General features: G+C 44.0%; 1 protein-coding gene across 7 annotated transcripts in view; it reads right to left on the reverse strand.

Moving 5' to 3' along the window:
• Positions 1–2825: 2825 nt before the first annotated feature.
• Positions 2826–16383, reverse strand: part of DPP6 (dipeptidyl peptidase like 6) — an 812601-nt gene continuing 799043 nt past the window's right edge. For 6 of the 7 annotated variants that reach the window (XM_037891092.2, XM_037891091.2, XM_043541565.1 and 3 more), the window contains 7 exons: positions 16027–16221; positions 14130–14184; positions 11011–11116; positions 8539–8597; positions 6461–6533; positions 6272–6345; positions 2826–5079 (listed from right to left, as the gene is read on the reverse strand). In XM_037891092.2, coding sequence (XP_037747020.1) covers positions 4930–5079; positions 6272–6345; positions 6461–6533; positions 8539–8597; positions 11011–11116; positions 14130–14184; positions 16027–16221 — 712 coding nt within the window. In that variant the 3' untranslated portion in view covers positions 2826–4929. Of the gene's footprint in view, positions 5080–6271; positions 6346–6456; positions 6534–8538; positions 8598–11010; positions 11117–14129; positions 14185–16026; positions 16222–16383 lie in introns of all 7 variants that reach the window. The other variant, XM_043541566.1, reaches the window with a different exon arrangement.

Below are 16383 nucleotides of genomic sequence, written 5' to 3' on the forward strand. Positions count from 1 at the left end.
TGCTAACCTCCCCACCCCCAAAGATTTCTAATAGGTTGGTGAGGCATTATTTCCCTTCACAAAAACTATGTTCCGCTCTCTATTTCAGAGACTCTGTACAAACCCACACCCCCGCTCAGGCCAAGTGCTCATTGTGTCCCTCTGTTCTTACCCCCTCCCCCTGCCAATGGCTGTGTGCCTGCCCTGTTGGTCCCCCGTGCCACAGCACAGCTGAGTATCCATGTTCCCTACCCCCATTCTCTTCCTTTAGCAAGGGTCCGTATGCCTCCCCCATTCTTCCATGACAGGGTCCTCCATTCTCTCCCACCAAGGCAGGGGCTCTGTATGTGCCACAATTCCCCCCAGTTCTTATTTCTTGTCTTTCTGTCTGGGAGGTAAGTCATTCAGGGAGTCAACAAGTTAAACTATATTGGGAGGGTGAATAGAGCTGAGATATGGTGGCTGGAGGGTGGGGAGTGAGGGATTTGCTGGAAGATGTTAATGGCTGCCATCAACCGCTGTTTTTTTTTTTATCTATAGACAGTTACAAAGATGTTTGGGTTTGCTCACCAGCTGGCAGGGGCTCTGTGTCCCTTAGTTCCCCCAAATCAATAGGGTTCTGCTCAATCCATGCTTTGAATGGTCCTTGAATTTTTGGAATTGATCAGAGGCAATGCTCAAAAGTTCCAGCCAGACAAAACTGCCATCAATTTGAAGGTAAGAGCTCACTTCGATCAGCCAATGCAATAGTAATTCATTACATAAAGTTAATTAAACTGTAGTGTAACTACAGCAATACTTTGGATAACTGGACTCCTTACGCCCATAGCAATGACAAATCTTCTTGATGCCTGAATTGCTGGTAGCAGAGATTAAAATGACTTTGTCCACCATTACCTTGGTTGATTGTGAAATCTGCTTGTTGCACTCCTTCAGAGATAGGGTCCAGCACACTGAATCAGATAATGTCACATCATTCTGAGCTTAGGCCATGTGACCTAAACAATTAGCAAGATGCCATTGCAAAATGTGCCATCCACCCCCTCCGTATTTATTCCAGGAGCAAGCACCTGACCCTAAGCTTTTAAAGGGATAACAGGGAAAAAATCCTGTGGTGGAATGATGAGTTCTGGGCATGCAGATTTCCAACTCCCCTTGAGGTAGCAGCCTGAGGTGGAGGGTAGTGTGTAACATTTGTGTGTATGTAAGGGGGAGGGAAGATAGCCAAGGCTTGTAATGGGAGAAAACTCTTCAATTTACACCAGCGCTTATAACAATAAAGGATTCTTTTCCAATTTGACAGAGGCTACATATAAGATGTGAGGAAAATGTAGCCCTTCCCTAGTAACCAAGGAACTCAATGCCATGTAGCCATGGGTATCATTCCCCTTTTACTGATAGACACCCACACACCCACAGGTAACTTGCCCATAATCACACAGGAAATCAGTGTTGGAATAGCACGTTCTCACTCTCAGTCCTTTGACTTTAACCTGAAAACCGTCGTTCTTCAAGCAGAAGAGACAGGGGAGAGATGGCAACAGAGTTAAACACTCTTTTGTGGTCTTCGTTGCAACTTGCTGTCCTTGATGTTAAAAGTCCATTTGGCCAAGCTTCCCTAGTTGAGACTACTGGCCCATGTCCTTGCTGTTCAGCTGCAGGCAGGCAAGAATTGGGGTGGCCCCAAGGTTAATGGGGTGGATGGTAGAAAGGACACTCATGACTCTTCTGGGAGACAAAGAGAATGTACATCGAAGAGCACAGTTGTCAGAAAAGATGGTTGAATAACAGAGGCCCTCACAGGTATCAGAGTAACAGCCGTGTTAGTCTGTATTCGCAAAAAGAAAAGGAGTACTTGTGGCACCTTAGAGACTAACCAATTTATTTGAGCATGAGCTTTCGTGAGGAGGTGGGCAACCTACGGCCCGCAGGCCACATCAGGCTCGCGGGACCCTCCTGCCGGCCCCTGAGCTCCTGGCCCGGGAGGCTAGCCCCCGGCCCCTCCCCCGATATTCCCCCCTTCCCCGCAGCCTCAGCTCACTGCGCATCTGGCGCAATGCTCTGGGCGGCGGGGCGGCGAGCTCCTGCCAGGTAGCGCAGCTGCAGAGCCTGGCCTGACCCGGTGCTCTGTGCTGTGGGGTGGCTGGCTCCAGCCGGGCCGTGCAGCTGTAGCACCGCCAGCCATCGGTGGTCCAGGCAGTGCGATAAGGGGGCAGGGATGTTTGGGGGTGGTGGTCGGGGGTGGGGGGGTGGATAGGGGTCAGGGCGGTCAGAAGGCGGGGAACAGGAGGGTTGACTAGGGCAGGGGTCCCGGGGGGGGGGCAGTCAGTGAGGGGCGGTTGGATGGAGCAGCAGGGGACAATCAGGGACAGGGGTTCCAGGGGCAGTCAGGGAACAGGGAGCGGGGTGGGGGGGTGGATGGGGCAGGGGCCCCAGGGGGGGCCGTCAGGGAACAGGGGGGTTTGGATGGGGCAGGAGTCCCGGGGGGGGGCCATCAGGGGGCCAGAAGCAGGGGAGGGTGGGGGCCGGGCCATGCCCCCATCCGCTAACCAGCCCTCCATACAATTTCCAAAACCCAATGCGGCCCTCAGGCCAAAAAGTTTGCCCGCCCCTGCATTAGCCGGTTCTTTTGGACTGAACACATTCTACACAGCACTTCATGTCTTCCTCAGAAACAGCAATCACTCCTTAGGGTGATGTGCTCAGTAAGTGGTTTTCTGCAGTCACATTGAGATGCTATATATTGCATCTTTTCATCTGGGGCTTGGGTTCCAACTCAGATAGAAATCACACTTATGGTAACTATTATCTAAGTACTTAACTAAAAACCAAAAAGTAGCAAGCAGGGTGGTAAAATAATGTTTTATTTCATGGATGAACGAACACTACCATGCCACATCCTAAATGTCCTCCTACAAAAGATTGCGGACAGAGCAGATTTGATGTTTTTCCGACCCAGTTCATTTCAGACTTTTGAGCCCATTTAGTGTAGTAAAACCTGGACACCCAGCATTCGTATTGTCTATTTGACATACTGCCGAGTAAAGTAGATTTATACTGTAGTTCCTGTTCGCAGAATATCAATGCACTGTAAATTAAAGAAACCCCCCCCAAACCAAACTAGATTGCTTCTGTGATTTACCAGTATAGTGTCCAGGATGGTCTAACTACAACCAACAGTCAAAGCTTAGAGATTAAAATAAAAAAAAACTTGACACATTAAGGAGCACAATGGATACATCATCATTGCTGTCAGGATGTGAGTTTACCCACAGTACTGTGTAAAAATGTAGAAACCGGTGCTGACATTCAAGTTGTCAAAACAAGAAAAGAAATTACATTAATTGATATATTTCCAAGCTAGTACTTCTAAAGAGTCCTGATCAGCAAAGGAAGGTTATAGTGTGCATGCTCAACACAAGACTAATATTGGATTGGAGACCTGACAAATAACTGACTTACATTCCTTTATATACAACAAAATGAAATATACAATATTAATCCTGGCTGTACATTTGGTCAGAATATCTTACAAGGAGCAACACTAGCCAAAATCTTTATGATATGGTAACTGGAGGTGAAGGAATGATTTTTGAGATTTGAACGATTTTCACCTGGGTTTTTAAACATTGTTTTCCACCCCTGCACAGACCAGTATGATTTTAGATGCTCTGATTTTACAAACCTCCTGCAAGCAGAAGACATAACTAAAAGTGGAATGTGATAATCATTGACTTGGAATCCAAAATCAAAACTAAGCTGCAGACAGCATGTGAAATAAATCTATCCATACTGATTTCTTTTTTAATGCTTCACAAGACGACCAGCAAAGTATCTGATACAAACTCCCTCTACCAGAGTGTAGATCAGCGGTTCGCAATCTTTTCTGACCACTTATTCAAAGTAACAAATGTTTGCAACCCCCTTACATTTACTTAAGAGTAAAAATGATATCAAAGCTAAGCCTAAATTCATAGATCCCAAGAGCAGAAGGGATCACTGTGATCATCAAGTCTGACCTTCTGTATAACACAAGCCATTGAACTGCCCCAAAATAATTTATTTAAGCGTGTGCTTGGAGAGGCTAACAGAGAATAATTGAAGGGTAAGCGGGTGCCGGGAGGGAGGGAACAAGATTTACTTTGCTTTACATTGTAATAAAAATTTAACACCTGGCGCCCCCCCTTTCCTGATTGCCTTTTGTATCCCCCTCTAGGGTCATGACCCAGCAATTGAAAAACACTGGTCTAGTTAGTTCAATGCATGTTTTCTTCCACATCCATGACAAGTGGTGAAGCTGATAAGGTGAGCATGAGATCAAATGTAAAGAGGAACAGGTAAAAACAATATAAAATAGTAATTAATTACATGAGGCTAATTAAACATTAGTGTAACTACAGTGATACTTGATATAATCAGAATCTGTATGCCCCATAGCAGTGATGAATCTTCTAAACATGGGGGAGAGCAGGCAAATATGTATGAATCAGTACCTTTAAAATAATTGTGCTATAATCTTTTCCATTTATTAAGTTCTATCTGACACAACGGGATGCTAACTATGGTAACCCTAAAAGAGATGATGTATTTCATTGCTACTGCTTCATTTCTTGAATGCAAAAGGGCCATTTAACCTTCTAGTCCTCAAGGTAGTTTCTTGGTGTGGTCCTTCAAGTCCAATTTCTTGAGAGCCGTTTACTCCAGAAGTCATTTTGTGGCAAAGAAGACGGCGATGTCTGTGACGGATTCATGTCAGACAGCAGTTTCTGCTGAGTTCATCATGCTCAATGTTCTTCCATTCAGGAAGGCGTCGCTGTCCGTCAAGCAGGCGAGCTGCTTTCAGTTTCGTTTAAACACATGCTAACAACATAACATTTCTTTCTCCAGGAAAATGATTCAGTTGCATATTGTTATAAAGAACGGCCTTGTGCTTTGCACGAACCAAAAGGGTTAATCCTCCTCCTCCTCCTCCTCTTTCAGTGTGACTATGGGGAGTTTGTCCTGAACTTTGAAACAGTCCACAAAGAAACTGACAAGGGACTTGTACAAGTGTTGCTCGAGAGCTGCACTGTTAAAGTAATGGCTTTCGTCAGGGTATATCTGCAAAGGAACCAAGGAGGCCATGAGTAGCTTTACGTTAAGATTAGAGAGGGGCCCGAACTGCAGTCCCAGATCTGAACACCTGGGATCCAGCCAGGGCTGACCTCTGCAGCTCGGGCCCAGCTCTAGCTAATCAGCATCAATACAAACACTAGCGTGTGGCGCTTAGGGCTTGTCTTGCACTGGCTAACCGAACAGACTGTATTTAAACCCGTTTAGTTAAATTGGTGCCAACGTCTGTGTGGACACTCTTATTTCAATTTAAAAGTAGATTCTGATCAGGTTTAAGTTAAACCTAAATAGGCCTTAGCTACAGTACGAATGCTTTGAAAGTAATACCTATACCAGCAGAGCCCTCTGGTGTAGCTGCAGCTTATGCTGACAGAAGGAGTTTTTCTGTCATTGTACCACCAGCTTCCTGAAGGACATGAACTGGGAGTGTTGCCAGCATAACTATGCCGGTTGGAGGTGGCGGTGTTTTTTTCACATTCCTGACTGACATAGCTAGTCTGACAAAACTTTGTAGTGTAGACCTGCCCTTAGGGTGACCACACAGGGGTATCCACCAGTTGAACTAAATGAATGTAGTCCTATGTAGACCAGGCCTTAGGATCTACTCCTTGCAGTATAAATTAAAAGAGTTTCATTACTTAAAAAGTTGAATGTAAACTTGTTGAAAAAGGAATTTATTTTTTGTTAGAAGGAACGTTGATAACTCTGTAAAGGAACTGTCCTACATAATCTCAACTATGCTTTTAATTCAGATCTAACAGGCAACTTTTGTACATATTATATGAATGCCAGTTGATTATAACAGACTTCTAAAGCTGTAATTTTCAAAGGAGAATATGGAGCTGGGCTCCTAGTTCTCACTGAAAGTCAGCAGGAGTTGAATACCAAGTTCCTTTGAAAATCCCAGCGTAAGAACATACGAATGGAGCTCTAACAACTGCAGAATTGGGCCAAATCTAAATAGTGATCATAATGTGTGTGTGTGTGTGTGTGAGAGAGAGAGAGAGAGAGGAACTATATAATATACATATAACTTAGAATTACTGTTCTATTTGTATTTTTATATTGTATTGTATATACAGTGAGGACTTTCTAAAGCTTACTTCATAACATCTGTTTTCTGTTCAAAGTGCAAAGTGACTGTTTAAGTATGAAAAATGGAAACATACATATACTGTACCTGCAAGCTGTAATTAGCCTTTGCCCTAATTAGGTGTGTAATAAGATCTGCAGTATGCTGGAAATGGATTTTTTCTGTAAAATCAGATTAGTATCAATAAATGCATAAAAGTGGCAAATTTAATTAAAAAAAAAATCAGAGTCTCATAAACTACGCAATGTATCGCACTAAAATAGTGAGTTCACTTACCATCAGCTGTGGCATGAATGATCAAAAACTTTTGATCTTTCAGTAATGAGACTCTGTGTGCTAATTTGGTGATCTGTGAAGATAAAAGTTGCAGGTAAGATTAAGCATCATGCCAGAAATGAGTGATTTCTGTATACATAGCAAAGTAGCACTTAACTCTGTTTTATATTTGATCACCAGAATAACAAGCTGATATCATTGCAACCTCTTCCTCTTGGCGGCTTGAATCATTACAGCAGCAGAATGGAGGAGGAACTATGCTGTCTATTTGTCTAACCTTTTCCTGCCCTTCATGACCAATCCTGCCCCAACTGTAGATGGTGGGTGTGATGGATGCACCCCTGCACTCACACCCTACACACTATTGTAATAATCTTTGTACAAAGTATGCCTTGTGAGGTATCATAACTTAATTATAGCTTAGATTGCTATATATATTTCACCATGACAATGCTGACAAGCAAGTTATGAGTTTTCAAATAAGATTCTGATGTTATTAGCACATCTTCCTCATTACCCTACCCAGGCAGAAGTCAGCAAACAAATCTGTACTAAACAAAGGAATGTGTGTTTGCTTTAATTTGCATTTAAGCAGTAAACAGAGTTATCAAGCAGACATGGGGGAGGGAGGAAACAAATGGAAACCTGAATGTAAGCATACACAGGTGAAAAAAAAAACCCAGCAGGGAACATCCTTCCACACAGACTCTTGGTTCTCATCTAGTTCCCCGCATGCTGCTCCCTTTGTTATAACATTGCCTCCAGGAGAATAATATGGTTTATAAAGTCTGCATCAGCAGCCTTTATAAATTCCACATCACAGTTCCATGGCTCAGGAAAGGGCAGTCTTGTGCTCCTTGATTCCTAGAGAGTACATGGCCTAGTTGTGGTGTAGGAAGCACACGTTACATCAGTGTCTGGCATAGCAGGCCACACTTAGAACACTGTGATGTTCCACAGATACAGTCAATGGCGTTTAACAGTTAAATAGTACCCTCCCCAAGCTAGTCAAAAGTACCCGTACTTACTCACCCCAACCTTCAGAAACATACAGCCAAGCTATTTCGCACTACATCCAAATGAGAACACTGATTGCTTTGGAACCCCTTTCACTTTGATTCATTTGCCTTCAAATTTCTAGAAAAAAAACCTACCATGGCCTAACTACGCTTGTGAAATTTCAGAAGGCCAGTGAATTCACTATATGGATCACCTACCCACGAGCCCTACCTCTGAAGGAGGCGCACAGGGGCTCTGGCTGATTTTTCTTTGTTGTGAAGTGGGCAATTTCTTCAAACACCAGTGGTGAATGCCTGTGCAAAATCCATTTCATCGGGCTGTGTGCAGGGTTAGCACCAATTTTTCCGCACTTTACAGACACAGCTCAGTGACCCTTTCCCTCCATGTAGCTACTCTTTTCTAGTTTCTTCAGAATAACTGAAGCATTCACACCCATTGTGCCTCCCTCTCACCCTAAACAATCACACCCTAATTAATGAGCTATCTTCATTTTAAACCCTGCACGACCCAAGCCCAGAGGTCTGCTTACCACCATCTCAAGCTTCAGAATTCTGAAATACCCATTCTGTGCTTACCACCATCAGCAGCTCATCCTGGGGTGAAATGTTAAAGGGACTTTAAATGGACTGTAGCTTAAAAGGCATGATCTAATGGGCTGAGCACCAGAACAGAGTTCTAATCATGGCTTTGACACTGTTTTGTCCTGTGGCCATGGACAAGTCACTCAACCTCTCTGCCTCAGATTTCCCACCTGTAAAATGGGGCTTATAATACCTACCTGCTTTAGAGGGGTAGCCTGAGGATTAATGAATGACAAGGCTATGAATTACTTTACTGTTAAATTCAAGGAAACCAAAACAGCTAGTCAGTCTGTAGACTTAAAGCCAAAATAACTTGCCAACAAAGACCTTTTTATTACTCGCAGGCACTGTTTTTGGTATTTCCCTCCTCCCCCAAATTGTACATAAGAAGACAGGGTTAAAAAGTTAAAGGTTTACATTTTGTCATGAAAGTGCGCACACTGGCTCAAAGCTCTGTGCTCAACTCCATGCAGTTACCTCATATGCTCTGTTATCAATGCCATGTAGTCCCAAATACCTTTCAGAAAAGGCAGAAGCTTGAAAAGAAATAAGGAGAACATATTGGTCGGTTTTCACTCCAGTGCAGCCCGTTCCAAAAATAAAAGCCACATTTCCTGACTCAGCTTTCATTAAATGAGAAATGTAGACTTAACAAGACTCTCATTTTTGTTTTGTTTTAGAAATGTGATCAGAATGAATGACTCCGTCTGTAATAACGTTGATAGAGAAAACTTAATTCTAATAAAAGAATAGTCAAAACACATTTGTAATGCCAAACCTTTGCAACATACAGCTACCAATGATCCACTGTGCTACATGGCCTTTCCCATGAATGTATATAGAGAGGTATTGCATTAGTCACGGGGGGGCTCTGCTATTGACTTCTGAATGCAACTGAAATACACTGGAAGCTACAAGTTATATAATTTTGTTCTGCTCTCACCTAATGGCCGATCCAACTCCAGTTGAAGTCAATCGGAATGTTCTCATTAGCTTCAGCGGAAGTTGCAGGGGCCCTAACGCAGGAGTAGCACCTTGATTTTAATGGAGCTACTCCTGATTTACACCAGTGCAAAGTGAGAGAGTATCAGTCTCACTGAGTAGCCAGCCAAGGAGAGAATGGAGGGGAGGCAAGGAGGTTGCTGTGCCTTCCAGCAGCTAACAGGAAAATCCCTATATAGGTCTACTGGATGGGAATGGGATAGCTTCCCCTTAGAGGTGTGCTTTGATGGGAGAGGCTAGAAGGTGGCCTTAGATCAGAGTGGGAGCAGCCCTTTGCAAATGATGATGGGAATATTTGGCCTTTGGAAGAAGATTTCAAGTTTGAGTTTCCAATGGGCTGATACAAGCAATAGTGAGAATTTGCAGACCCAGCAGGTGTGACACTCAATGAATAAAGCCCAAATCCTACAAGGCCCTCCACATGAGCAAGGTTCTATGGGGCTCCCCAGTGGGTCGTTGGGCGGGTGCAGGAGTCTGCCCATGCACAGAACTGGGCTGGTAAGTCTCTATTTAGACCTTATTCAAAAGCCTTCATTTAACATGTGACCAAACCATTTATCAAGCTCACAAAGCTCCATCAGAAGGTGAGTCTGCAACCTAGGCAAATGTGTCCATTTGCATGCACAAGCTGACGCAGGCTGCTTTAAAATCTAGTCAGAATGTATAACGTTAAACAGGGTGGAGTAGTTTGGAGCTCAAGCCCTAGTTCTTCCTAATACTGAACAAACCTTTTTGATAAGTGTCTGGGTTGTGTTTATGACACATTTGTATGTATTTATCACCCATTTGTAAGGTGATAAGTAACACCCAACGTGGATTTGTCAAGAACAAATCGTGACAAACTAACCTAATTGCTTTCTTTGACAGGGTAAAAAGCCTTGGGGATGGGGGACAGTGGTAGATGTGGTATATCTTGACTTTAGTAAGGCTTTTGATACTGTCTCGCATGACCTTCTCATAAACAAACTAGGGAAATACAACCTAGATGGAGCTATTATAAGGTGGATGGATAACTGGAAACTGTTCCCAGAGAGTAGTTATCAGTGGTTCACAGTTATGCTGGAAGGGCATAATGAGTGGGATCTGGCAGGGATCGGTTCCAGGTCCGGTTCTATTTAATAGCTTCATCAATGATTTAGATAATGGCATAGAGCAGTGGTTCTCAAACTAGGGGCGCTGCTTGTTCAGGGTAAGCCCCCTGGCGGGCCGGGCCGGTTTGTTTACCTGCTGCGTCCGCAGGTTCTGCTGATCGCAGCTCCCACTGGCCGTGGTTCGCCATTCCAATGGGGGCTGCAGAAAGTGGTGCGGGCCGAGGGACGTGCTGGCCACCCTTCCCCCAACCCCCATTGGGCTGGAGCGGTGAACCGTGGCCAGTGGGAGCCGCGATCGGCCCGCCAGCAGATTTCCCTGACGGGCTGTATGCCAAAGGTTGCCAATCCCTGATCTAGATAATACTTAGTCCTGCCACGAGTGCAGGGGACTGGACTAGTTGACCTTTCAAGGTCCCTTCCAATCCTACAATTCTATGATTCTATCTATGCTATTACGGGTGAGTTTCTAGAATTACTAGGGTATGCAGTGGCAATGTGGATGGCCACACTTTGCAGTCATTACCATTGTTACTCTTTATTTCATGTGTGCTCAGCATGGTATAAGACACAGAAGGACAAAGGGTCCCTACCTTAAGGACCCTACTGTCTGAGGCCATATTGTAGACCTCTTACTTACTTATGCAGGGGACTCATCCCATTGAAGTGAAGGAGACTGCTCACAATGGGAGTAAAGGGTTCACAGTCTGGCTTGAAATAGACAAACACCAAAGACCCCGGGAGAGGCAGAAGCCAGGTTTTAAGAAACAACGAGAAGGGAGACCTAGTAAGGGGAGGGTGGGAATGTCTCTGATTGCTAGGAGCTGGCATTTTGTGGCCTCCGGGGAGTGGTGTTTACCGTATAATTTCAAGTCTGTCAATGGAGAAAGAGCGGCTCCGCACGTGAACACTTGATTGTCTTCACCAGCTGGGAGAATAAAAGCACTCAGATAGCCCCCGTAATCCTAGAATACAGACAGACAAACAGCACATGTGTCAATGAGAATGCAGAAATGCTGGGCACCAAAGCCGTCGTCTCACACATCAGTCAGTGTTACCAAGAACCATGCCCATGCTGACACGATGCAACGCTGTGTTAACGCATCATACAGGCAGGCACATCTGAGGGCCAATAACCCCGTGGGTGCCTTATGACAAATAGCATACAGTCTCTTTGTTTATATTTATTTGTATTGCACCTAGAGGTGCCAGCCCCATAGTGCTAGGCTCTGTACAGACATGCAGCAAAGAAATGGCTCCCTGCCTAGAATGCTTATAATCTGAGGGTATGTCTAAACTGCAGTCAGAGGTGCGACTGCAGCATGCAGAGACATACCCGAGCTCGCTTTGCTCTAGACAGCTCGGTAACGCAGGCTGAAGCATGGGCTATACAACCCCACCTGGTCCATGCTGCAGGAGCTGCAATGCCATTTTAGCTATCTAGATCAAAGCAAGCTTGGGTATGTCTACACATGCTGCCGGCACATCTCTGACCGCAGTACAGACATACCCTGAGCCACCGCTGTGGCTCTGTGGGGATTAGCTGTAAATTGAGCCCAACTAATACAAGATAATGTCTTAGCCTGGGTGTTAAGCGCACACAAACTCCCTCACCGCCATTAGATGACACAAAATCCCACCAGGCCAAGGTACAGCAGAACAGAGTGTTTATTTGATTAAAAACCATTCAACTCTGCTTCCCAGTGTAACGGGCTGGTAGCTACTTTGAGACGCACTGGGGCACGGTGAGGTGCGTTCTGACAAACCTGCGAGCATTGTGTGCACCTACGTGGGGCAGTGGTGTTTTCAATACACAGTCTAACGAATGGGAAACAGAGTTCTAAACCAGTGCCACAGCCCCACAAAAGAGTTACTAAACTAGCCAGTTCCTAAAGCCGGATTCTTGCAGGCCCTACACAGGCAAATCTTCCCTTTTACTTCAGTGGGAGTTTTGCACACGTAAGTAGTGGAAGCCTGGGTCCTAACTATGGGCCTGATCCTGCAACCATTTATGCACTTGAATAACTTTGGCCTAGATCCACTAAGCGATTTAGGCACCTAAATCCAAAATTTAGATCTTCAAACCCTGCTCAGCTGCTGCCTAACCCTGCAGGTACCTACATCCCTAGGCCCCTAAGTTGCCACTGGGAAAGTCCCATGGCACCTGCATTTTTCTGCTGCTGGGCATGTGCAGAGCTGCCTCAGTCCTGCTGCCCAAGCAGGTTCCTCAAACTAGGTGTTTCCCCCCTATCTCGCCTGTGGGCCTCACCCAGAACAGAGGTGGCGGCATCCTAACCACTGGGCTGTGGGGTTTTCTGCGGAGGGTCTCTCTTAATCTCGCCTATGGAAACTTGTACAAACAATTACATAGGCTCACTTGTATAAACAATTACATAGGCATTGGAAGGGGGACTGGAATTTGGGCCTTCCATGGCCCAGGGGGATGCCCTAACAGTCATTCTCACGCTTTCTGGCCTATGACTACTAAGTATTTCATACAAAGTGGAACAGCTTCAGCAGGAGCAACTGAATGAGACCCACTCCAGCATACCTCAAATCCCCACTGATTAGGGCACTTGCCTGAGAGGCTGAAGCCCTAGATTCAAATCCTTGCTCCACGCCTGTCAGAGGAAGTGGGATTTGAACCTGGATCTCCCACATCCTGGGTGAGTGTTCTAATCACTGGCTAAAGGTTATAAACCGAGAGTGTCTGCCTGCAGATGTGTACACGAGAGGGGACCCTCCCCCTTGTGTAAAGATATCAGGCACCTCTGCAGTCTGATCTCTGTGCAGGAAGAGGTGTGGACACTCATCAGACCAGGGTGAGAAGAGTGCATGGGAGGGAAAGTTAACTCAGTCAGGGTCTCTAAGGAAAGCGGTGGCCATAGGAGTCCCTGATAGTGCAGACGTATAGGAGGGTACATACAGATGGCCAAGCCTTCCCTGGATCTTTGGGGAACCGCCAGGTTCAAGAGTGGGCCCCATAGCCTATGTCTCCTAGCTCCTCTTGGCAATTTTAACTTTCCCCAGAGCCCCCTCCTGTGTGCTCTTCCAAAGGAGAGGGATGATCTGGCCTATGAGGACCACTTGTGTCATCAATATAACTGTATGTGTCTGTGTCCAGGATTGGGCCCTGTATCTGTGTGGTTAAATAAGAGTCTGTAAAACTGCAACATCCTCTAAAAAACATCAGTCACTGGTATTGAATTTGGTTACTGCAATGCCCAAAGTGCCAGCAAAGATTCTGGATGTGTCTCATCTACCTGAAACAGAGCACACAGTCAGACTCGCACTGGTTACACTTAGACCCTGAACCAGCAGTCCCTGCTTGGGCAAAACTCCCATTTTTTGGGGTGTAAGGTCTGAGTTTTCAAAGCTACAATGGTACATTCATTCTATAGTGTCAACCTTAGTATGTTTCCCCTCAGATTGAATGAACTGGTACCAAGCCAAGAATCCATCTCCTTTCCTCAACCCCTTCAGAAATAGTGCCAATAGCAAACCTGTTATTAGCATTTCAGTAGCTGCTATGAACTGGTAAGCAGTCTCTGAGACAGGGATTCTGTGATCTGTTCAGCACTTTTCACCCACTGACCCTCTATACGGATAGCAACAATAGTTTCTTCTAACAATCCCCTTCTCATATCTGACAGCATTTTTTCCTCACAAATAATAGATGTTTTTCCTTTTCAAGATAATTTCAAAGGAAACATTGATAAATGGAAAAACAAAAGGAGGACTTGTGGCACTTTAGAGACTAACAAATTTATTTGAGCATAAGCTTTCGTGAGCTACAGCTCACTTCAAATGGGCTGATATAATGAAAGCTCTCATCTTTAGAATCTCTAAGCAAGAAGTAGCCTGTCTCAAAAAACAAAACCACCACCACAAGTACACTCAATAAATCAAGATTAAGCGCAAGTGCTTAAATACATCAGCAAACAATAACAGAGGGTAGGAATCACAGGAAAATGTTACCTTCCCAAATACAGCAACTCGCATTTTATCAATATAATGTTCTTTCAACATTATCCTAAAATATGAAACAGATGAGAAATAGTTAAGTTCAAGGAGGAATGGAATACTGTACATGATGGCATTGTGTGGCTTGAAGATTTTATCAGCATGAGTTTAGGATGGTTGTATTACCCAAGCCTCAAGCGAATTATATAGGCTAATCCAAACTCACGCTGATGGCTACCGCTTTCATGTAGCTTTCTGTTTGATTTGTTCTTGCTCTTTTAACCCTATGCCTGATATGGAACATTCCAGGTACATCATGCAGAACACACCTCCTGTGAGCCAAAAAGTACCAGGTACACCCTAATTTCCGTTAATTTTGATTGGATCACGGAAGTACAACATCTTACCTGTAGAACCAATGACAAAATTCATACTTATACCTGGTTCCAACGGCATTCTTAAGGTATGAAATACTTAGAACAGTAACTCTGCAAACGGTACAGGGTCCCATATTTATTGTCTTGCAATTAAATTAAAAATATCTTCACTTGACAAGTCAGAAGGTGGATTTTTTTTCCCAACTGCAAGCACTGCAAAATTAATCCAGGCACGGAAAATCAAACGGTATTCTTTCTGCCCCTTCTGTTATTTATTCCCAGTGGCACAGAGTCTGAAATCAGAACGTTTCTGATGGACGGGGAAGCAGAGAATCTAGCTAACTTTTCTGTATCTGCAGTACTAGCAGTAGGGAATTCCCCCCCCCCCCCCCCCAGTAAAGTAAGTGGATAGGACTTGAACATAAGCAGGGGGCAGATAGCTTCATTTAACAATGTTTAAATATTTAAATTAGCCAAAGTCTCTACCTGTGCAGCAAATAAGTAATTATAAGCAAATACATCATTGTAAGTTATTTGTAAGACTAAAAATGTTAGAAAATTTTTTTGTATGTTTTTCAGAAACATTCATAGTCATCTTTAATACAGTCCCCAGAATGTTATTTAAATAATCTTTCCGTAAATCCTTAAACATCTTAATCCACCATTTTGATGCCAAATTATTAGCCTTAATAAAGGCTGTTTGTTTATTTATTATAACAAACATTAGCATCATCCATATATGGGCCCACTTCCTTAGAGACCAAGTATATATTTTTATCAACCGAACTAGCTTCATAATGGCACGGAACCACCATTCCTATGTATTAAGCTATTGCTGTAGTCACCTAGCATGCATTACTCTGATGGTTTGGCAACACCTCTGAGGAAGATCTCACAGGCCTCCAACAGATCCTTCTCTTAACAACTGAATGAGCCTTCAACCGAACCCAACCATTTAAAAAAAAATATTCCTCCTCCTCTCCTTCCCCCAAATATTTTAAAGCAGACCCTTGAACTTTTAAAAGTTAAGACCTTCAGCTACATTTTTATTAATGTTAACATCAGAAAAAGTTTTTTGGCTTATAAATGGAATTCTTATTTAGCTGACATTTTACTCCCCATATTGAAATATACAGGAGTGTATTTGTACTTTCAATTTATCACATTTCTTCAATTGTTTACACAACAGTATTCAAATAGGAGGAGATGCATCACTGAGTGGTACCTATAAAGTCAATAAAACAATTGACTTTAACAACAGTTCAGCTCTGCTTGCAGCACCTGGGCAGGGTGATCAGATGAACGGAGCTCCCTCTCAGGGAGACCCTGATCCTGGAAGAGAACTGTGTAAGCAGATTTTTCCCACCCCTTCCTCACAGATCCCTGTTGACTTCAGTGAGGTCCCACCAATGCAGTTCTCTTTGCAGGATCAGGGCCTTAGAGTATTTTCTAGTGTCCAGATACAGCTGCGGAGCCTTTGAGAATACATTTCAATGATAAATCCAATTAATTTTTATAATGACAGTGTCATTCACCGGACAGCTTCCAACTGATCCTTCTCCTCCAAAAGGGCCAATTTTCTTTTAACTTCATGTAACAACTTAGTGCCTTGGAATCCACTGCCCCTGCCATCAAACTTCATCACAATTGCATTGTGGGAGCTGACCAGCACGCTTTCCCAATTCACTTCAAACTTTTCTGTTACACTCTGGCTACCAGGTGTTCCGTCACTGAAACAAAAACAGAGACAAAACAAATGCATCTTACTCATGCTCAATGGAACAATGTCAAGGCTGCCTAAGACTAGAGACTTTTCATGCTACATAATCTCTTTTAAAAGTGACAACATAGTCTCTCCTTTTAAAGGTGAGTTTGCAGAGCAGCTTGTACCG

The sequence above is a fragment of the Chelonia mydas genome, chromosome 2 (assembly GCF_015237465.2).
Source record: "Chelonia mydas isolate rCheMyd1 chromosome 2, rCheMyd1.pri.v2, whole genome shotgun sequence".
Lineage (NCBI taxonomy): Eukaryota > Metazoa > Chordata > Testudines > Cheloniidae > Chelonia > Chelonia mydas.